Source organism: Aotus nancymaae, unplaced genomic scaffold (assembly GCF_030222135.1).
Source record: "Aotus nancymaae isolate 86718 unplaced genomic scaffold, 86718_ANA_hifiasm-v0.15.2.pri h1tg000028l, whole genome shotgun sequence".
NCBI lineage: Eukaryota > Metazoa > Chordata > Mammalia > Primates > Aotidae > Aotus > Aotus nancymaae.
Window position 1 is genome coordinate 30592916 of NW_026988441.1, and position 21137 is coordinate 30614052.

The 21137-nt window shown below is 58.2% G+C and overlaps 2 protein-coding genes and 1 long non-coding RNA gene across 5 annotated transcripts in view; 2 read left to right on the forward strand and 1 right to left on the reverse strand.

The window, feature by feature from the left end:
• Positions 1–268: 268 nt before the first annotated feature.
• Positions 269–6058, forward strand: NDUFB7 (NADH:ubiquinone oxidoreductase subunit B7). The gene is made up of 3 exons (XM_012457791.2): positions 269–452; positions 5195–5363; positions 5870–6058. Exons 1-3 carry the CDS (start codon positions 341–343, stop codon positions 6003–6005), a joined length of 417 nt encoding a protein of 138 aa, XP_012313214.1. The 5' UTR covers positions 269–340; the 3' UTR covers positions 6006–6058.
• Positions 6059–6154: 96 nt separating this feature from the next.
• The window catches only part of TECR (trans-2,3-enoyl-CoA reductase), a 35887-nt gene continuing 20904 nt past the window's right edge, over positions 6155–21137 (reverse strand). Inside the window, exons 1-13 of one of the 2 annotated variants that reach the window (XM_064381748.1) lie at positions 9744–9876; positions 9291–9341; positions 8656–8733; positions 8234–8278; positions 8033–8136; positions 7840–7955; positions 7650–7755; positions 7299–7371; positions 7165–7208; positions 7034–7091; positions 6867–6955; positions 6471–6516; positions 6155–6390 (exon numbers count right to left, since the gene is read on the reverse strand). In XM_064381748.1, the coding sequence (XP_064237818.1) occupies positions 6263–6390; positions 6471–6516; positions 6867–6955; positions 7034–7091; positions 7165–7208; positions 7299–7371; positions 7650–7755; positions 7840–7955; positions 8033–8136; positions 8234–8278; positions 8656–8733; positions 9291–9341; positions 9744–9861 (1056 nt within the window). In that variant the 5' untranslated portion in view covers positions 9862–9876 and the 3' untranslated portion in view covers positions 6155–6262. Of the gene's footprint in view, positions 6391–6470; positions 6517–6866; positions 6956–7033; positions 7092–7164; positions 7209–7298; positions 7372–7649; positions 7756–7839; positions 7956–8032; positions 8137–8233; positions 8279–8655; positions 8734–9290; positions 9342–9743; positions 9877–21137 lie in introns of those variants that run through there. The other variant, XM_012457790.3, reaches the window with a different exon arrangement.
• LOC105720980 (uncharacterized) overlaps positions 11631–21137 on the forward strand; it is a 36278-nt gene continuing 26771 nt past the window's right edge. For both annotated transcript variants that reach the window (XR_001108246.3, XR_001108245.3), the window contains exons 1-3: positions 11631–11786; positions 16860–18367; positions 20109–20237. This is a non-coding gene — a long non-coding RNA (uncharacterized LOC105720980). The remainder of the gene's footprint in view (positions 11787–16859; positions 18368–20108; positions 20238–21137) is intronic.

Below are 21137 nucleotides of genomic sequence, written 5' to 3' on the forward strand. Positions count from 1 at the left end.
AAAGAGAAATTTTAATGTTTTAGAAGAATATACTTTTTGGAAAATATATGAAAAATAATTTTAATATGTGCTTTAGCCTCGGGCTACCAGAAGAGTCCCAGATAGGGTCGAGGGAGGCCTCAGTCCCACGTCGTCCCCTTCTGCCCCGCCCACCTGTCCCGCCTCTGCCTGTCCGCGAGGTGACGCCATGCGGACCGGAGCGGCCCTTGGAGTCCTTCATCTCTATGATCCCCGCCGCGGCCTAAGCGACCCGGAAGCCACGCCTGGTTGAGGGGTCAGTGCTTCCGGGTAGGAGCGAGGTGACCCTCGGCTGCTGCAGGAACCTGCGGCGACTGCAGCCATGGGGGCGCACCTGGTCCGACGCTACGTGGGCGATGCCTCGAAGGAACCCGACCCCCTGAATTTGCCAACCTTCCCTCCCGACTATGGCTTACCGGAACGCAAGGAGCGCGGTGAGGCCTAGTGCGCAGGCGCGGCCGGAGGGCGTTGGGTACCGGCGCCTGAACCCCCGAACCCCGGGCTCCCCACAGCTGGGCTCTAACTTCGCGTGTTGTATCTGGGTTTGGGTCTAGACTGGGTTCGGAGGAGTTCAAAGGACGCGCGTGACCCCGCCTGAGTGTGGAGGCGTTCCAGGCCAAGGGTACGGCTGGAGAGGGAACAAAAGAGAGGCGACAAGTTGGGGATCGGGCAGGAATGCGGCGCGCAGAGCTGGGCCGAGCCTTTTTTTGAGACAGGGTCTCACTCTGTTGCCCAGGCTGGAGTGCAGTGGCGCGATCTCGGCTCATTACAGCCTCCACCTCCCGGGTTCAAGCGATTCTCCTGCCTCATCTTCCCGAGTAGCTGTGATTACAGATGTGTGCCACCACGTCCGGCAGATTTGTTGTACTGTTCGTAGAGATAGGGTCTTGCTCTGTTGCCCAGGCTGAGTGCAGTGGCTCCATCACAGCTCACTGCATTCTCGACGTCCTGGGCTCAAGCTATCCTCCCGCCTAAGCTTCCCGAGTAGCTGGGACTACAAGAGTGCGCCAGGATGCCAGTCTGATTTTTTATTTTTTGTAGAGACGGGGGTCTTGCTATGTTGCTCAGGCTGGTCTCAAACTCCTGGGCACAAGTAAGTGATCCTGTTCAGCCCCCCAAAATGCTGGGATTACAGATATGAGCCACTACTGTTTTTTGGTTCCTGTGTTTGTTTTTGTTTTTAATGTAGTAATAATGTCACAGGCATGAGAGCACCAGCTCTGGGCCATGTCCCACGTTAGGCACTGCAGATACTGCAGGGAACAGGAGGGATGCAGGCCCTGTCTCCAGAGAACTCACAGCTCAGTGGGAAAGGTAGTAGAATCAGGCAGAGCTGGGGGGTATCCAGGCAGGCTTCCAGGAGGCGGTGGCTGGAAACAAAGATGTGAAGGGTGGCTGGGCCCAATGACTGATGCCTGTAATCCTAACACTTTTGGGGCTAAAGTAGGGAGATTACCTGAGATCAGGAGTTCGAGACCAGCCTGGCCAATATGGTCAAACGCCATCTCTACTACAAAATACAAAAATTAGGCCAGGCACAGTGGCTCACACCCGTAATCCCAGCAATTTGAGAAGCCGAGGACAGCAGATCACCTGAGGTCAGGAGTTCGAGACCAGCCTGGCCAACGTGGTAAAACCCCATCTCTACTAAAAATATAAAAATCTGCCGGGGGTGGTGGCGCGCGCCTGTAATCCCAGCTACCTGGGAGGCTAAGGCAGGAGAATTGCTGGAACCAGGGAGACGGAGGTTTCAGTGAGCCGAGATTAGGCCACCACACTCCAGCCGGGGTGACAGAGTGAGACTCCGTCTGAAAAAAAAAAACGAAAAAGAAAAAGATTTGACGGGGCGTGGGTAGAGATTGACCAGAGGTGGCAGAGCCAAGGCTTCTAAGCAGAGGAGGGACACAATCAGGTTTGGTTGGTCCAGAGGTCCCGCTGTCTGCTGAGTGGGCAACAAGCTTGAGACAGACCTCTAAGCAGCCTGGATTTGAGAGAAAGTTGGGAGGTGGTATCACGACTCCAGTGTCCTCGCTCCAGGTAGTCCTTCCACCCCAGTGAACCTGCAGTCCACTGGTCCGTCCACCTCCCTCCCACTGCCTCACATACCCTGCTTTGCCCAAGATCAGCTTTGCAAACGCCAGCAACACGCTGCCCTTCTTGCTCACTTAACTCTGGATAAACTCATCCCCTTCCCTTCCTTGGTGCCTGTCCCTGTGCAACTGAACATAATGATGGGGGAGATAAAAAAAAAAAAACTCTGAGCCAGGCAGAATGGCTTGTGCCTATAATCCCAATGCTTTGGGAGGCTGAGGCAGGAGGATTGCTTGAGGCCAGAAGTTCAAGAACAGCCTGGGCAACATAGCAAGACCCCGTCTCTACAATTTTTTTTTTTGAGATGGAGTCTTGCTCTGTTGCCCAGGCTGGAGTGCAGTGGTGCCATCTCCAGCTCACTGCAACCCCTGCCTCCCAGGTTCAAGCGATTCTTCTGCCTCAGCCTTCGGAGTAGCTAAGATTACGAGCATGCACCACCACACCCAGGTAACTTTTTGTATTTTTAGTAGAGGCAGGGTTTCACCCTCATGGTGGTCAGGCTGGTCTTGAACTCCTGACCTCAGGTGATCCACCCACCTCAGCCTCCCAAAGTGCTGGATTACAGGAGTGAGCCACTGCGCCTGGCCAAATTTTTTTTTTTTACTATTAAATTAGCTGGGCTTCCGTTCCTGCAGTCCCTTCTGACTGGTCTCCCGATTGGTTCTCCCGTGGCTCTTCATGCTACCTGGCCTTTCTCTTACCTCCCAGTCCTTCACTCTCTCCCTCCCTCTGAGGCCACCGTCCCCTGCCCTGCTTTCCTCCTTTCCACCCCCGTTCAGCCAGTCACTCCGCTCACTGCAATATCCGCCTTCCCAGTTCAAGTGATTCTCCCATCCCAGCCTCCCGAGTAGCTGGGATTACAGGCGCGCGCCACCACGCTTGGCTCATTTTTGTATTTTTAGTAGAGACAGGGTTTTGCCATGTTGGCCAGGCTGGTCTGGAACTCCTGACCTCAAGTGATCCACCCATCTCAGCCTCCCTAAGTGCTGGGATTACAAGCGTGAGCCATCGCGCCAGGCCCATATTTATTTACTTATTTATTTACAGAGGTGGGCTCTTGCTCTGTTGCTTAGGCTGGAGTGCAGTGGCGTACCTGTCACTCACTGAAGCCTCGAACTCATGGGCTCAAGCGATCCTCCTGATAGCTCTGGCTGCAGGTGTGCACCACCATGGCCAGATCATTTGATTATGTTTTTCTAGACATGGGGGTCTTCCTGTGCTGCGCAGGCTGGTCTCCCTAATGCTTAAGCACTGCCAGACACGCTGTGGCGCTCTGTGTTCTGTCTGTTCTGTGTCTCTGAGGGCAGGGACGCTTGTGCGTTGTGTTGCCTGCTGTATCCCAACTACTAAGCACACAGTGGGTGTTATGAGGTCTTTGCTGCTAGCTGATTGTAAGTTTGAGGCAAAAGGAGAGGAGTCTAGGATTGCCACCTGGAGCTCCAAGCGCCGATAGGGAACAGCCAGGGGCTGCAGGTCATACCCAGGCCTGGGGCTCAAGCGAGGTGTCAGGTAGAGGGACCACATTGGGCTCTTCTACATACGGGGTGACAGCAGAAAAAAAGGCTCTCAGGCCGGGCATGGTGGCTCACGCCCTGTAATCCCAGCACTTTGGGAGGCTAAGGTGGATGGATCACTTGAGGTCAAGAGTTCGAGACCAGCCTGACCAACATGGTGAAACTCCATCTCTACTAAAAATACAAAAATGGGCTGGGTGTATTGGTGGGCCCTTGTAATCCCAGCTACTTGGGAGGCTGAGGCAGGAGAATTGCTTGAACCCAGGAGACGGAGGTTGCAGTGAGCCGAGATCGCTCCACTGTGCTCCAGCCTGGGTGACAAAGTGAGACTCCATCTCAAAAAAAAAAAAAACGGCCGGGCGTGGTGGCTCACGCCTGTAATCCAAGCACTTTGGAGGCCAAGGCAGGCGGATCACCTGAGGTGGGGAGTTCAAGACCAGCCTGACCAACATGGTGAAACCCCGTCTTTATTAAAAAAAAGAAAAAGAAAGAAAAAGGCTCTCTGAACAAGGCTGCGGGGCAGCCATAGAGATGGGAGGGAACCTGGGAGGTGGGATGTGGGAGGAGCCACAGGAAAGAAGCAAGCAAGCAGGCAGGATGCTGGCATCCTGGGCTGTTGGGTGGCCCTGTGAGAGCAGGGTCTGGGCAGTGAGGGGCTGGGGCAGAAGCCGGAGAGGAGGACCTGGGCCTGAGTGGGATGAGAGAATTGCAGCTGGGAAGCAGAGGGGAGAGAAGCCAGCCTGGAACAACTGCCATTGAGACGTGAATGTGTCTGTCTCACTTGGTGGATGGGAAGGAGCTGGGACAGTGAAAGATGAAATCAGGAGGGCCAGGGGCTGGGTCTGAGGGAGGCGGCGGGGAAGGAGTGCAGGATCACCAAGCACAGGCTGGGGGTGAGTTGCCAAGATTCCTAACACCCCCGTCGGCATCCTCCTGAAGGTTTATTTGTCCTGAGTCAGGTTTGCTAGGTGAGTGGGGCCCCAAGACTAGTCCAGCTGTCTTCTGAGCCCATGCCTAAGTAACTTACAGGTTCTGTTAGCTCAGTGGGTGCTTGGGTAACGTTCATGACCTGAGGGTCAGTTCTGAGACTCAGAGAGAGGCCATGCCTCCAGCCAGTGCAGAGCTGGGACTCAGGCAGGTTTCAGACAAGAAAGGCTAGGAGTGCTGACTGCAGCTTCAGGTGCAGGTTGGGGGCTGGGGTGCTCTGGGAGAAGGTAGATTCTGAGCTGGGACTCTGCATGCATAGCGGGGCTGATGAGAGTTGGGGCAGGCATCCTTGGGGGAGGTGAGGCGAGGATCCCATGCGGCCGTTGAGGTGCCTTGGGTGATGGAGAGCCTTCTGTCTGGGCCTGGGTGTCTGGAGTGGCCTTTGTGCAAATTGGAAACGGAGGCCCCTTCAGGACAGTGCATCTGAGAGAGGCAGCTGCCATCCACTGCCATCTGCCACCTGGATGTCCCTGGGGGACACCTCGAGGTGTGGCTTCCTGGCGCCACGTGCCTCGGTCCCTGTGGGATCCCTGGAATTGGAGCGGGGGCCTCTGGCCTGGTTGAACCCCACCCACTCCCTGCAGAGATGGTGGCCACACAGCAGGAGATGATGGACGCGCAGCTGAGGCTCCAGCTGCGGGACTACTGTGCCCACTACCTCATCCGGATGCTCAAGTGCAAGCGCGACAACTTCCCCAACATCCTGGCCTGCAAGCACGAGCGGCACGACTGGGAGTACTGCGAGCACCAAGAGTGAGTCCCCAGCCCCCCACACCCGGCCCCCCCACGACCTGGCCTGGCACGACTGGGAGTACTGCAAGCACCAAGAGTCCCCGGCCCCCAACACCCGGCCCCCCACGACCATGCCCGCCGGAGTCCCCCACATCTGTGGTCTGCACCCCCCACAACCCAGGCCCTGGCCCTAGGCAGGATGTGGCTCCTGAGGCCAGGATCCTGAACTGACCCCGAGGTTTCTAGCCGGGCCCCACCTTAGTCCCAGAGAGGGCTCTCTAGGGGCCTGTTGGATGGGGACAGGGCAGGTGGTTGAAGCCTCCTGGGGGAGTGGCCAAGCCAAGGTTCCAGTGGGAGGCCCTGCCACCTGCATAGGCAGACCCCAGACCCAAGCCACTGGCACACAGGTCTGTCTTCTTCAGAGGCCCTCCAGTGCTCTGGGACAGCTCCTCCGCTTCCCAGGGCTTGGAGGGTGGGGGCCATGTCCTGGCCAGGGACCTGACAGTCCCTCTGGCGCTCTGCCCCAGCTATGTGATGCGCATGAAGGAGTTTGAGCGGGAGCGGCGGCTGCTCCTACGGAAACAGCGGCGGGAGAAGAAGGCAGCGGCAGAGTTGGCCAAAGGCCAGGGACCCGGAAAAGTGGCCCCCGAGGTGGCCGCCTAGGGGGTGCGCCCCCCACCCTATGAAGCAGTCAAATAAAACCTTCGAGCCCCTCAGCCTGAGCCCCCTCTTACCGTGCCAACTTGAGGCTGGAGAGAGTGAGGGGCAGTGTGGTGGTTCCCAAGCCCAGAATGAAACACACAGAGCCTGAGTCCAACTGGGGCAGGTGGGTTTTATTCCAGGTGCTGGAGAGCTGTGAGTCCCGCCCCTCCCCCGGGACGTCCCCGGGGTGGGGGCTGAGCCCAGGCAGGGGTGAGCGCTCAGAGCAGGAAGGGGATGATGGGCATGCGCAGGGGCGGGTAGTCCCGGAACTCCTTCAGGTAGCTGCGGTGCTTGCCCTTGGCCCAGATGGTCATCTGGGTGAAGCCCACCAGGGAGAACAGGGCCACTGCAGGGAAGAACGGGCGTTAGGGAGGAGCTGCCTGCCCAGAGGAGCAGGGCCTCACGGAGGGAGGGCGGCAGGCTCACCTGGGAGACACTGCGTCATGATGGCGAAGCCGATCCAGGACCCCACCTGTGGGCAGGGGCGGAAGGTGAGGGCTGGCAGGGCTGGGCAGGGACCGCTGTTCCGCCAGCCCCACCCACGCCATGCATGTGGCTACCCTGGACTCGCCCAGCCACCTCCCCACACCCCTGCTTTCTGAGTCAGGGGTGGAAGCCCAATTCCAGCATAGGCATGGGTGTACACAGCAGCACACACCTCCCAGCCCCCAGAGCAGGGAGGCAGCAGTCTCCACCTCCCAATGCTCCCCGTGCAAGGGGCAAAAGCAGCTGCCCAGCCAGGCACCCCCTCCTAGAGGCTGGCCCCTCCACATGGGACCCCAAGCCCCAGGGCAGAGAGGGATGAGCAAGGCAGCCCCTCACCTCGTACGTATAGTTGGGGCAGGACACCAGCAGGAAAAGCCAGGTGAAGGGGTTCTTGGTGGGGTACGGGATCTTCCGAGTCTTGGACCCTGGCAGGCAGGGCGGAAAGAGAAAGTCAGACCCCCTCACCCAGCCCAGCTGTCCCCCTGCCCCCAGCAGGCACTCACCAGCGGGCCGCAGGTCCCGCAGGGCCATGTGGATGGAGAAGTTGCCGAGCTGGCAAATCTGTCAGAGAAGCAGGATCAGCCCAGGGCCACCCAGGCTCCCCCAACCCCATCCCCACCCCCAGCCTCCTTACCACAAAGATGGCGAGTGCCAGCTTCACCTGCTGAGCACCGTAGGCTGAAAAGGAAGCAAGGAGGGGAGCCCATAAGGGGAGGGCCCGGTGGGTGGGGGCCGTGGGGGAGGGAAGCATGGTCTGAGGCTACTTACTAGGGGGCGTGTAGAGAGGGTGGTTGATATAATAGGCCATCCACGCAGCGAAGCCCCAGTAGTAGGTGCAATTCTGAAAGGGAGCAGAGCAGGGATGGGACTTGGGCCAGCACTGGAGAGGGCAGGTTCTGCCCATGTCTCATCCCTAGGGGCTTGGAAGCATGGTAGGGGAGGACAGGAGCCTAGGGGTGAGGCTGGGGCAGAACTCTGTGGGGGTAGGGCTGCAGAGAATAGGCAGGGCCAAGGGGTGATGCTTACGCAGGGCTCTGTGAGGGCGTGGCGAACAGGAGGGGCCTAGGAGTGGGGCTCGGCAGGGGCGGGATGGGGCGGAGAGGCAGGGCGGGCTCTTACCTTGAAGATGTTGCGCAAAGGCATGGTACCATGGGAGAAACGGTGCACGAAGAGCGTCTCCAGCAGGCGCTTGACGTAGTGGAATGAGTGGCAGATGCAGGCGAGGCTGGTCGGGGGGAGCGGGCTCAGCGGGGGCTGGTCCGGCAGGTCTTCCGCCTTCCCCTACCCTCCCCGCGCCTGCCCCACTTACTGCACCACCGTGTGCCGGCTGGACGTGAAGTCGTATTTGTGGCCATAGATGAAGGGCACTCGGAAGTAAAAGAGCAGGTAGATGAAAAGGGGCCCCGCATACTCCGTTAGGAAGACCTGAGGGTAGAGGGGGCAAGATGCGTCACCCAGTGCGGCTGACGGGAAAGGAGGCCGTGGGTAGTGTCAGGACTCACCGTCACCCAGCTGATCTGGGCCCCCAGGTCCCGGAAGTAGAGCGTAGCCGTGGTGCCCACGGGCAGCTTCTGCAGAACATCCTCATCCTTCAGGGACTTGCCCTCTGCAGAGAGGCAGGCCAGGGCTCAGGGGCTGCCCCGGCCTTCTCCCACTGCCACCCAGGAGCCCAGGGGGTGGGCTGAGCGGACAGCTATACTCACTGGGGTCCAGGCGGAGGGACTGGCGGGCAGGGTACCACTGTGGGTCTGCGGGGAGAACAGGGCAGTCACAGCCTACAGCCTGGCAGGGCTCAGCAGGTCCGCTGCCCAGCCGCTATGTCAGCGTCTCAGGGTTCCCAGGATGCAGGGACCCCCACAGCTCCTCCCCGCTAGGGGCAAGGCCTCAGGCCACTGGCCGGAAGAGCACGGACAGAAACGGGATCCTGTCCTTCCCGGAGCCCAGCAAGGGCGTTCCTGCGGAGTGCCACGTGGGGGCGCCTGCCCCAGTCACACCCCAGAAGCCTGGGCCACACACGGGCATCTCTGCAGGCCCTGGGAGAGGCGTGCAGGATGGGATCCCTCCCACCCTGAGGTTCCTGGTCAGAGGGGTTGCAGATGGCAGTGCGGCCAGGCCTCGGACTTACGGGTCTTGGTGAAGAGGTTCTTGATCTCCGCGATGGTGGCGTGGGGCTCCACCTGGGGGAAGCACAGGCCACAGGGACCTAGGATGGAGGGGAGCCCAGACCCAGGATGGGGAGGTAATGAAGGGGAGGACAGGCTGTGAGTTGGGCTGCAGCTATGGGAAGCGGGAAGGGCTAGGGTCCAGGCCTCTGCCTCCATGGTCAGGGAAGGAGCAGCAGTGGGGACAGAGTGGGCCTCGGCCAGCGTGCCCCCAGCCCAGCTACAGGCAGATTAAGCATTTCTTTGCCCCTCCTCTCCACTCCTCACCCATGACTCCCCCAGGAGCAAAGGCCCTCTGTCCCCAGGGACAGACAGCCCAAGCCCCTTCCCCCAGGCCTGGCCTCAGCAGGGACAAGGCTCACTCCTCTACCACCCTCCCAGAACCCAAATCCCTGCAGGGTCCACTGAGGCTGCTGTGCCTCCATTTCCGCCACAACCAGGGGCCACAGCTATCCACCCTACCCCAAGTGAGGGCATACCCCTCCATAGGGCAGGGGGGTGGGGCATGAAGGGCCCAGCTGGACAGCTCCTGGGCTGGAAGGAACGGGGTCCCAGGCCCAGTGCCCTTGGCCCAGGGCAGCCCGTACCCCAGTCCTACCTTGTCCAGGAAACACAGCTTCTCCCTTGTCTTTGCGTCCAGAATCTCCACCTCGAAGAAGAGAACAGCCTTTTTAGGTTTCTTGGCCACCTTTGGGGGTACAGGCCTGGGGAGCCCGTTGAGACCAGGGAGGAGGCCTGGGGTGGCCTCCCGGGCCACCAAGCTCAAGTTCACGTCCATGCTGCCTGCCACCCGCCCTGCTGCTCGGCTCTGCCCACGGTGGCCAGCAGCCCCAGCTGCCGGCCGTCAGCCCCCACCACCGACCTCCCCACGGGAAGCAGCCCTGGGCCGGGCGGGCGCGATCAAATTCTGCCGCGGTGCTGGAAAGGAGCCCGTGCCGGCCCTGGCGCTGCCGGCTCCTGTGCCAGATGTAACCCGAGTGGCAACCACAGCCACGGCCCAGCTAAATATAAAACCACCAGATTGCGCCCCCCCAGAACCTAAGCCACAGACCTTCTCTGAACGGGGTTTGGGAGTCACCCCCAAGGAGCCAGGCTACCCTGAAAGCAGCTTTTGAGTGTTCACAGCCCGTCAGCAGCACCAGGGGAGGGAGAGCCCCAGGGGTGGGCATGGCAACACCTCCCAGCCCCCACCCTGCACAGAGCCAGTGGCCGGGGGAGGGGGAGAGACCAGCAGGCCACCCAGGCCCCGGCTCGCAGCTCAGGCCTGGAGAGTTGACTGGGCTTGGAGAAATCCCAGCTATTTTGAGACTCTGCCAGACAGATCATCCATTTCCCCTTCTGAGCTGTAAGAGACACTTTGGATTATTTTCCTTGTGCATTTGTGTTACCAGGGAGGTGAGAGATTCCAGAGTTATTGGTGCAGAGAGCCTCTCTCGAAGTGAGGAAAGGATCAGGGCTCGGGGAAGTTTTAAGCAGGCGCCCCCTGCCTGGGCTGAGGCCTCCCTGACCTCCCTCCCCACCCGCTTCTCACTTGTAGCCACCTGTGGGGCATGCTTCCCACTGAGTTAGTGCAAACACCGCACTCCCAGCCAGGACCTGCGCCCCCTAAAGCCCGGTGCTTCCTGCGTCCAAGAACCAGGCCTGTGCCAGCCCCTGAGGGAGGAGCCCGGCCCAACCCTCCCTGAGCCCCCAGGCCAGTGATGGATGCTGGGGATGCAGAGAGGCAGGGCTAGACAGAAGTAGTCCCTGGGGATCCAACCCCCACACACAGGGGTCAGTGCTATCCCATTATACAAGGGTCCCTCCCAAGGCAGCCACCAGCCAGCGATTCTTGGGGGACCCTTCCTACCCATAGAAGGGGGCCCCCGAGGCTGCCTGAGGAAAAGGAGCAGGACAAAATGCTCAGAAACAAACCTCAGGAACAGGCCCATCCCCAGGCAGCCCCACCCACCCAGAGCCCAGGGAGACCAGGCCAGGCACCCTGAAGGAGAGGGCACCATGGTGAAGCCAGAGAGGCTGGGCACCCCTCCCACATGCTCCCAACCACAGTGGGAGACGCAAGGGGCTTGGTAGCCTGCACGCGGGGTCTATACAAAACCAGCCCTGTCATGCAGTTCCTGGGGGACCCCAGGCATGTCACCTCTCTCTAGCCCTCAGCCAGGGGCAGGTAGGAAGCAGACAACCTTCCTGGACTGTGAAGTTCCCCTGAGACTATGTGTGTGATGTACCAGGTGACTCCTGACAGATGGGGGGCACCCCATGGGATGGGAGGCTTGGCTCAGATCCCCACTCCCCTGATGGCCTGGCGGTCACCACAGCATGGGGACCTACTTCCCCAGCTAAGACACACTCACACCCCTTCCTGGACATGAGGGTGGGAATGGGCCCAGCAGTGAGGAAATTCTGGCCCATGGGGCCTCCTGAGTCCCTGTCAACTCCACGCTCTGCCTGGCCAGGTGGCCTTTCGGGAAAGGTTACTGAACCCCTCCGAGCCACAGGGATAACAAGAGCAGAGAGCTGGTCCATGGCGGGGCCCAGGAAAAAGAGCTCGGTCACACCACACAGGACACCAGGCCCCAGCACGGGGATCTGTGGGAGAGGGATAGAGGACACGGGGCAGGATACATGGGAAAGGGTTAGCACAGCAGGGCCCTGGGCAGGCACGGGGCCTACCCTGTGGCTGCAAGTATATTAATAGTTCCTGGGCCCCAAGCAGGCAGTGCCCACATGCCTCCAAGCCCTTGTGGCCCGCAGGAAGGCAGCCCGGCGTCCACAGAGAGAGGAGGCCTCCGAGTTCCTGCTGAACCACTCAACAGCTTAAAATACAACCAGCCCCTCTCCCTGTCCAGCCAGCTGCTAGTGGGAGGGGTGAAATCCTACCCTGCTCCCCCAACCCGGGCACCGAACCAGGGCCCGGGAGGGAGAGACCAGCCGTCGAGTCCCGGCTAGCTGCTGGGAGAGGACGATGGGCAGCGGCAGGAGGGGGCGGCCAAGAGAGGGGCCACGCTCACAGCTGCAGTGAGCGGCTAGGCCACTGCAGTGGCCCAGGCCAGCCTGAGGCCCTAGGAGAGGAGACGCCAGAACCTGCAAGGAGGTAAGCCCGGGCTGCAGGGCAGTGCCTAGGGGCCCCCGAGGGACGGCTGCCCTCTCCCAATGCCTGCCCCAAATCCCCAGCCCATCGCCCATCTCCCCCTACAGAGAGAACGGAAAGGCCCTGGGGGAACATGGGACCTCTCCGTAATGTTTTTACAAATCCCCATGACTCTGTATTTCATTTTTTTTTTTTTCTTCTTGAGACGGATTCTTGCTCTGTCACCCAGGCTGGAGTGCAGTGGCGAGATCTCGGCTCACCACAACCTCATCTCCCGGGTTCAAGCGATTCTCCTGCTCAGCCTCCCGAGTATCTGGGATTACAGGCACATGCCACTATGCCCGGCTAATTTTTTGTATTTTAGGAGAGATGGGGTTTCACCACGTTGCCTAAGCTGGTCTTGAACTCCTGAGCTCAGGCAATCCACCCACCTCGGCCTCCCAAAGTGCCAGGATTACAGGTGTGAGCCACCGCGCCTGGCCTATAATTATCTCAAAGTAAAAAGTTAAATAAGCTATTCCAGGTCGGGGGAAAGAAACAAGTTACACTAGGTGAAGGAGGCCACACACAAACAGTCCCATCTCTATGCGAAATGCCCAGAGCAGACAGAAAGCAAACTGGAGGTGGCCAGGGGCTGGGTGGGGGACGGGGATGGGGAGGCTGCTGCTGGGCACCTGGTCTCCTCTGGGGTGACGAAAATGTTCTGGAACGAAACAGAGGTGGAGGCTGCACAACACTGTGCATGCACTCAGTGCCACTGTTCAGTTTTAAATGGTTAGTTTCACATTATGTGAATTTCAACTCAATAAATTACTTTTTAAAAGGGCCAGGGATAATAAACAGGCCTCAAATACCCATCAAAATAACAACAGTCGGGTAGGAGGAGCAGGAGAGGTTCCCCGCCCCCCCAGAGGGAGGGTCTAATGTGAGACCTCAGCAAGGGCTCACCCCCCACACCCCACTGCCACCCCAACCCCTGCTCTGTGACACACACACACACACGCCTGCCCAGGCCTGAGGCCAGCAGAGGGCCAGGGCTCCCAGGGGATGCCCAGGGCTGCAGAGGGCACAGGTGGCTGCTGAGAAGAGCCCCAGGCAGGGGGTCCTGGGCACAGACGGGGAGGTGGCAGGCTCCCACCACATCTCTGGGAGAAGCGGTGAGGCAGAGAGGAGAAGGGGGCCCTTCAGAGGAAGCCCATAGAGGGGCTGATATTTCTGGGCAAATGAAGGGAGGCCTGTGGTGGGGGCTACTGGTGTCAGCGAGGTCTCAGCGCTGGTCACGGGCAATGGGTGTGGCCCCAGAGCCTCCAGCACGATGGGCAGGGAGAGGACAGGAGCGGGCAGGCAAGCAGGCGCTCTGGCGGCATGTGGCTCTGTGATGACAGTTCCACTAGCCTGAGAGGAATTCTCACCAAGAGGCCCAAGATTCCCGGGCCCAGCCCATAGCAACTCGTGGCAGCACGAGGTCAGGGCAGCCGAGGGCCAGGACACAGGGTGGGGCCCGAAGCCCACCCTGCAGGAGGGGAGCGGGGCGAGGTCTAGGCCTCCGCAGCCCAGAGGGGAGCGCCCAGGGCTGCAGGCAGTAACAGGGCCCCGGTCTCCACTGTCTTTGTGATTATGAAGATATTACAAATGGGGGTAGGAGGAGTGGAAAGAGGGGCTCTCGGGGGACCACACCTGCCTGGTGGGTCAACAACCCAGAGAAGCAGAATCACAGGGCGGTCCCCGGGGAGGTGGGGCTGTGCCCTCTGCCCTAAGGCTCTCCTCCGCACCACAGGGTTCCTCCCTGCCCTCCTGAGGCCTTCAGAGGACTGCTTGGCAAGGCCTTCCTGGCCGTCTTTCTTTTTTCTTTTTTTGAGATAGTATCTCTCTCTGTCACCCAGACTGGAATACAGTGTCACGATCTCAGCTCACCGCAACCTCCACCTCCTAGGTTCAAGCGATTCTCCTGCCTCAGCCTCCCAAGTAGCTGGGACTACAGGCGCCTGCCACCACGCCCAGCTAATTTTTGTATTTTTAGTAAAAATGGGTTTTCACCATGTTGGCCAGGCTGGTCTTGAACTCCTGACCTCAAGTGATCTGCCTGCCTTAGCTTCCCAAAGTTCTGGGGTCACAGGCATGAGCCACCGCACCTGGCAGGGACATCTATTTAAAAGAGTGACCCCCTCCCCACCTCCAGGCCGGGCTCAGTGGCTCACACCTGTAATCCCAGCACTTTGGGAGGCTGAGGTGGGCGGATCACCTGAGGTTGGGATCCAGACCAGCCTGACCAACATAGAGAAACCCCGTCTGTACTAAAAATACAAAATTAGCCAGGCGTGGTGGTGCATGCCCGTAATCCCAGCCACTCAGGAGGCTGAGGCAGGAGAATCACTTGAGCCCGGGACGGCGGAGGTTGCAGTTAGCAGAGATGGCACCACTGCACTCCAGCCTGGGCGACAGAGTGAGAATCCGACTCAAAAAATTAAATAAATAAATATGATTAGACCAACGCTAGCAGAACACCCATGCCAGATGCACAGTGGGCCAAGCCCTGGCAGGACACGCAGGTCCTTTCTCCTGGGACACTGACCATGCTGTTGAAGGGCCCCATCTACAGGAAGCCAGGGCCAGACAGCTGGTGCAGTGCCGCCTCACGAGCAGGTCATAGTGAACCCAAACGCTAACAATAGAGAGATACTTTCCCTGCAGAGGCCAAGCCAACCCATCACCACCAGGATGACTGGCGGCAAGCAGTGGAGGCTGCAACGCTCTCCACTGCCCCCTTGTGGCCGCAGCCTCGCTCCCACCTGCCATAAGGGCGCCCGCAGCAGCCGGCTCAGGCACAGTCCCAAAGCCTGTGTCAGAGACGGAGACAGCTCTGGTGCAGAATGCAGAATGTGACCTTAACGCTAGCCCTGCCATCAGCCAAGAGAGCTCAGGGAGCCTACGTTCATATATCCATTCATTCATTCCTGCCTCCCTCCATCCACATCTCAGGCGCTGTTCCAGGTCCCAGGATATGGCAGTGAAGAAAACCAGGCCAGGAGTCCGGCGCGGTGGCTCACACCTGTCATCCCAGCACTTCGGGAGGCTGAGGCGGGTGGATCACCAGGCCAGGAGTCTGGCGCGGTGGCTCACACCTGTCATCCCAGCACTTTGGGAGGCTGAGGCGGGTGGATCACCAGGCCAGGAGTTTGAGACCAGCCTGACTAACATGGAGAAACCCTATTTCTACTAAAAATACAAAATTAGCTGAGTGTGGTGGCGCATGCCTGTAATCCTAACTACTGGGGAGGCTGAGGCAGGAGAATCGCTTGAACCTGGGAGGCGGAGGTTGCAGTGAGCCGAGATTATGCCATTGCACTCCAGCCTGGGCAACAAGAGCAAGACTCCATCTCAAAAAAAAAAAAAAAAAAAAAAAAAAAAAAGCCAGGCTCTGGGCTTCATGGGACCTGAATTCTAGCCTGTGTGTGCAGGGGGAGCAGCAGGGTGGGGACAGACAGCCATGCCATGTTTTGTCACCAAGTGTCATGAGCAAAACTAGAAGGTCCGGGGGATATCAGGAGTAGAGAAGATGGCCTTTTTTTTTTTTTTTTTTTTGAGACAGACTCTCACTGTCGCCCAGGCTCAAGTGCAGTGGCAATACCCTCCTCTGCTCAAGAACCCTCTATGGCTGCCACTTCACTCAGGGTAAAAGCTAATGTCCTCCCCATGGCCCACAAAGCCGTGACACTATCCGCCACATCACCTTGCAGCCCTCACCTCCTCCCACCCTCTCCCTGACTCACTCCACTCGGGCCACACAAGCCTCCTGGCTGCTCAGACATGCTGGACATGGTCCAGCCCCAGGACCTTGGCACTTACCATTCCCTCTGCCTAAACTGCACTGTCTACTGGCCTTTGTTCTGTCTGGGATTAAACACCTGTAATCTCAGCTGCTTGGGAGACTGAGGCACAAGAATCACTCAAACCCAGGGGACAGAGGTTGCAGTGAGCCAAGATTGCACCACCGAACTCCAGTCTGGGTGATAGAGTGAGACTCTGTCTTAAAATATATATATATATATCATATATCATACACACACACACACACACACACACACACACACACACACACATTAAAATTTTGTTTTAAAATTAGCTGGGCATGGCAGTGGGCACCTGTAATCCTAGCTACTCAGGAGGCTGAGGTGGGAGAATCACTTGAACCCAGGAGGTCAAGATTGCAGTGAGCCAAGATTGCACCACTGCACTCCAGCCTGGGTGACAGAGCAAGACTCCATCTCAAAAAAGAAAAAAAAAAAAAAAAAAGGTGGAGACAAGTGGTGAAATTCTGGACAGACTGTGGAGGTGCAGGTAACACGACCTGACAGTGGAGGGGGTGTGGGGCTGAGACGTGCAGGGAATTGGGGTTTCTGACCTGAGCCCCAGGAGGGAGGAGGCAGCACCGAGCCCAGGCTTGAAGAGCTGAGCCTGCAACTCCTGCTCACCCCCTGGAGGCGCAGCCCGTGGGCCTGGCACGCGCAGCCATGCCCAGAAGGCTTCTGGAGCTTTGCTTCTCCAGCTTCACAAGCCAAGCCTGGTGCTTCCCAGTCCCCTCCTGGCTGTAAACAACCAGGCTCAGTGGCCTTGCTGGCGACAGAGTCCACATCACAAGACCCAGCAAGCCACCTGCCCGCCCTCTCAGTCCTAGATGAGGGGCAGACTCCTCCACCTCCTGGGTTCAAGCGATTCTCCTGCCTCAGCCTCCTGAGTAGCTGGGACTACAGGCGCCCACCACCACCACACCCAGCTCAGTTTTGTATTTTAGTAGAGATGGGGTTTCACCATGGCCAGGATGGTCTCGATCTCTTGACCTCGTGATCCTCCCGCCTCGGCCTCCCGAAGTGCTGGGATTACAGGCATAAGCCACCATGCCTGGCCTGTTTTTTTTTGTTTGTTTGTTTTTGAGACAGAGTCTTGCTTTGTACCCAGGCTGGAGTGCAGGAGTGCAATCATGGCTCACTGCAGCCTCAAAGGGGAGAGCGGGAGCTTGGATTCTGGGCCGGCCCCACCACCCATGGCTTATGCACCTGTAACTTCTGTGTGTCCTAGGATGTGACCTGCCTGATGGTTATGGGTAACAACAGTGACCAACAGTTATTTCACGTTCCCTGCCCGGAGCTGGAACTGCCGCAGCTTCCCAGATGTCTCTCCCACAGGGGCCGGAGGGAGCGGGAGCCATTAGCTCCATTTCACAGATGAAGAGGCCGAGATCTAAGCAGTAAATCCCAGAGCCTGGAAGACCACAGGTGCATGTTGAAAGCCAGGCCATACCCCACCACACACGGGCCCCAGGGCCCCTCGAAGAGCTGATGTGGTTCAGCGCAGCCCACATCTTGAGCTCAAAGTTCCAGCAGGCTCCCTCGGACCCCACAGGGGACTGTGCTCCCTGGGAGGAGGCATCTTCTCCCAAGTCGGGGGCACAGGAGGCCTAGCTGGGGGTGCGAGCCCTGGTCGGTGCAACCAGGGCCCCAGGTAAAGACACAAAGGGCCCGACGGGTCCCGCCACTAGCCAGCTGGGCACAGGCACTGCTGCCCGCATCGCCTGAGCTCTGTCCAGGTAACGCCCAGCACAGAAGATAGAGGTCTGGCCCAATCATGCCCAGCACCACACCGGCCACCTCATCCCCATCGCAAATGCAGAGACTCCAGCACGTTCATCTGGACTCCAGCTCAGCGGCTGGGGACTCTCGGCTCCCTCTCCTTCCAGAAATATCAAGTCAACCTGTTAATGCCAGGATGGCTGAGAAGACCTAGGGCTCAGCTGCCAGGAGCCCTGCACAGGCCACACCTGCTCGGCCAGAAATACCACCTTCCCCAGTGGCCTCAGCGCATGACCTCATTTCTCAGTAGCACCCAGGGGCAGCTGCGCCAGCCTCCCCGAGGCACCACAGTGGAAGGAGACTGTCACCCAGGGTGGGGAGGAAGGGCTGAGAGACACTGGCCTCTCACTCCCAGACCCCCTGACTGCTCTGCTCCGGTCTTCCACCCCTGCTGGCAAGACGAGAGGTGCCAGGGTCTGAATGCCAGTGTCCCGAGGCTCTTGGTTCCAGGGCCAAGGCCAGGTGCAGGGGCAGCAGTAGCCCAGGGCCTGGAGAACCTGGGGTTGCTGATCCCACCCAGCAGAGCCCCGAGTGAGCAGGCAGCAACCCAGACTTGAAGGATGGCCATTGGACGCAGGAGCTCCTAGCTTGGGCAACACAGCCACGGGAGTTGAGAATGAATGTGACACAGGACAAACACAGTGGGAAGTCGGAGAACCTGGGTCTCACCCTTGGGCCGGCCCCGAGTGCTTCATGGCACCCACAGCCTAGGCCCCTCCCTGGGACTGTGCTTTCAGGGCCTCCAAAGACCACTGGCCCACCCAGAGTGGTGCTGCTCTGGCCTGTTCCATCCAGATGTGCCAGCAAGAGTGACATCTATCAGATGCTCACCCCGTACCTAAGACTGTGCTGAGACCGCCACCCAGGCCTTGCCCAGGCCCTGTAAGCAAGGGACTGTGACACCTGTTAGGTGGCTTGGAAAACCGGGACTTAGGAACAAGGAAGCCCTTGTCCGAGGTAAGCAGCCTGGAAGTGCCAATGCGAGTGCCCACCCAGCTTAGGCCAAAGCTCCTACAATAAAATAATGCCTCCATTCTAGAGAGCAGGGCTGCATGCAACAGAGAAAGGAAAAGGCGGGCTGGACACAGTGGCTCACGCCTGTAATCCCAGCACTTTGGGAGGCCGAGATGGGCAGATCATGAGGTCAGGAGATCGAGACCATCCTGGCCAATATGGTGAAACCCCATCTCTACTGAAAATACAAAAAAATTAGCTGGATGTGGTGGCTCATGCCTGTAATCCCAGCGACTCAGGAGGCTGAGGCAGGGGAATCACTTGAACCCCGGAGAGGGAGACTGCAGTGAGCCAAGATAGCACCACTGCACTACAGCCCGGGTGACAGTGCAAGACTCCATCTCAAAAAAAAAAAAAGAAAAAAAAGAATGGATAAAGAAGGGAAAAAAAAAAACCCACCCTGGATTCGATCCTCCAGCAGGCACTGAGGACTGAGCCCCTCTGCCTGGCCTGAGGACCCAGCCCACTGGCCTCTGCCCCACAGCCTCACATGGCCAGGCCATACCAGAGCAAAAGGTCTGTCAGCAACTCATACCACAGAAAGGCCCAGGCAGCGTTTACAGCCGTGCCAATGCCTTTTATCACAAGCTAAGACCCCCGATGCGCCTGGAAAGGCAGGGGCATGTCCCTGATGCTGACGGAGAGGCAGTGCCACAGGGGCTTGTGTTACACCTGCCTTGCCTGTCTGAGCCTTGGCTTCTCCAACTAGTAAATGGATGTGTCTGTGAAATCTAACACACAGGGCTGCATAGGAATTAGGGAATTCCTGTGGCCTGGACCACATTTCACAGCTCCGTCTCTACACAAAATACAGTAATTGGCCGAGTGCGGTGGCTCACACCTGTAATCCCAGTACTCTGGGATGCTGAAGTGGGCGGATCACCTGAGGTCAGGAGTTCAAGACCAGCCTGGCCAACATGATGAAACCCTGTCTCTACTAAAAATGCAAAAAAAATTAGCCAGGCATGCTGGCAGTTGCCTGTAATCCCAGCTACTCGGGAGCCTGGGACAGGAGAATTCCACGAACCTGGGAGGTGGAGGTTTCAGTGAGCAGAGATCACGCCACTGCACTCCAGCCTGGGTGATGGAACAAGACTCCATCTCAAAAAAAAGAAAAAAAAAATAGGGTCTTTGCAGACATAATTAAGGATCTTGAGATGACATTATCCTGAATGTACGCAGTGGACTTAATAAGAGAAAGGAGTGTCCTTATAAGAAAAAAGGAAGAGCCAGGTGTGGTAGTTCACGCCTGTAACCCCAGTACTCTGGGAGGCCAAGGTGGGCAGATCATCTGAGGTCAGCAGTTCAAGACCAGACTGGCCAACATGGTAAAACCCTGTCTCTACTAAAAATACAGAAATCAGCTGGGCGTGGTGGCGTGTGCCTGTAGTCCCAGCTACTTAGGAGGCTGAGGCAGGAGAATCAATTGAACCCGGGAGGCAGAGGTTGCAGTGAGCCGAGACTGAACCACTGCACTCCAGCCTGGGCAACAGAGCAAGACTCCATCTAAAAAAAAAAAAAAAAACTGACACTGCTGGGGCCAGCGCTCAAGGAACTCCAGCGCAGGGACCAACCACGCAACTCCCCAGGTCCCCAGGGGATGGTCTAGAACAGCATCTCTGCATCCCTGCACCCACGGCTGGGGTGCAGTTGGTGACCACACTGGGGTCTCTTTCCATCTCAGGGCAGGAAGGCGCTGTTGGACCAGGAAGCTGAAAGTGCGCCAGAGGCTAAGCCCTTCGGACACAGCTGACTGGAGGAGCAAGAGCAGCTCATCCCGGCCAACCCCCGACTGCTCAAGTCTAGCAGACAGGTTAGTCCACCCCTACGAGCTCAGCTTGCCAAAGAGCCTAGACTGGTATCTATGGTGGCCGACCTTATGCACGCGGTGGCAGCTAACACCTCCCCCCAGTCCCAACCAGCCAGGCACAGAGGCTCATCCTCCACCCGAATCATCTCCTTTATAAGGTATTCATACCCTTTTGCAGATGAGGAAACGGGCTCGTTTGTTCACTGACACGTGCCAGGCACAAAGTTAAGGACTTTGGGATTCAGCTTTAGAAGGAGAGACAAAAATCCCTTTGGGACTGACATCTTAGCAGAGAGTGACAATGAAATAAATCGCTGTATGTAATATATTCAAAGGTGACATGTGACACGGAAAGAAGAAAGAAAGAAAAGGGGACAGGGAGTGGCGGTTGAAGGGGGCAGGCAATTTTTTTTTTTTTTTTTTTCTGAGATGGAGTCTTGCTCTGTCACCCAGGCTAGAGCGCAGTGGTGCGATCTCGGCTCACTGCAACCTCCACCTCCTGGGTTCAAGCAATTCTCCTGCCTCAATCTCCTGAGTAGCTGGGATTACAGGCATGAGCCACTGTGCCCAGCCTACAGTTTTTTATAAAGTGGCCAGAAGCTGAGTGCAGGTCAGATACGCTAGCTCATGCCTGTAACCCCAGAACTTTGGGAGGCCAGGGCAGGAGAATCACTTGAGCCCAAGAGTTTGAGGCCAGGCTGGGCAACATAGCAAGACCCCTGTCTCTACAAAAACGTTCAAAGACTTAGCCGGGTTGGGAGGCTGAGGTGGGAGGATCATGAGGTCAGGAATTCGAGACCAGCCTGGCCAATATGGTGAAACCCTGTCTCTACGAATAATACAAAAATTAGCCGGGCGTGGTGGCTCATGCCTGTAGTCCCAGCTACTCGGGAGGCTGTGGCA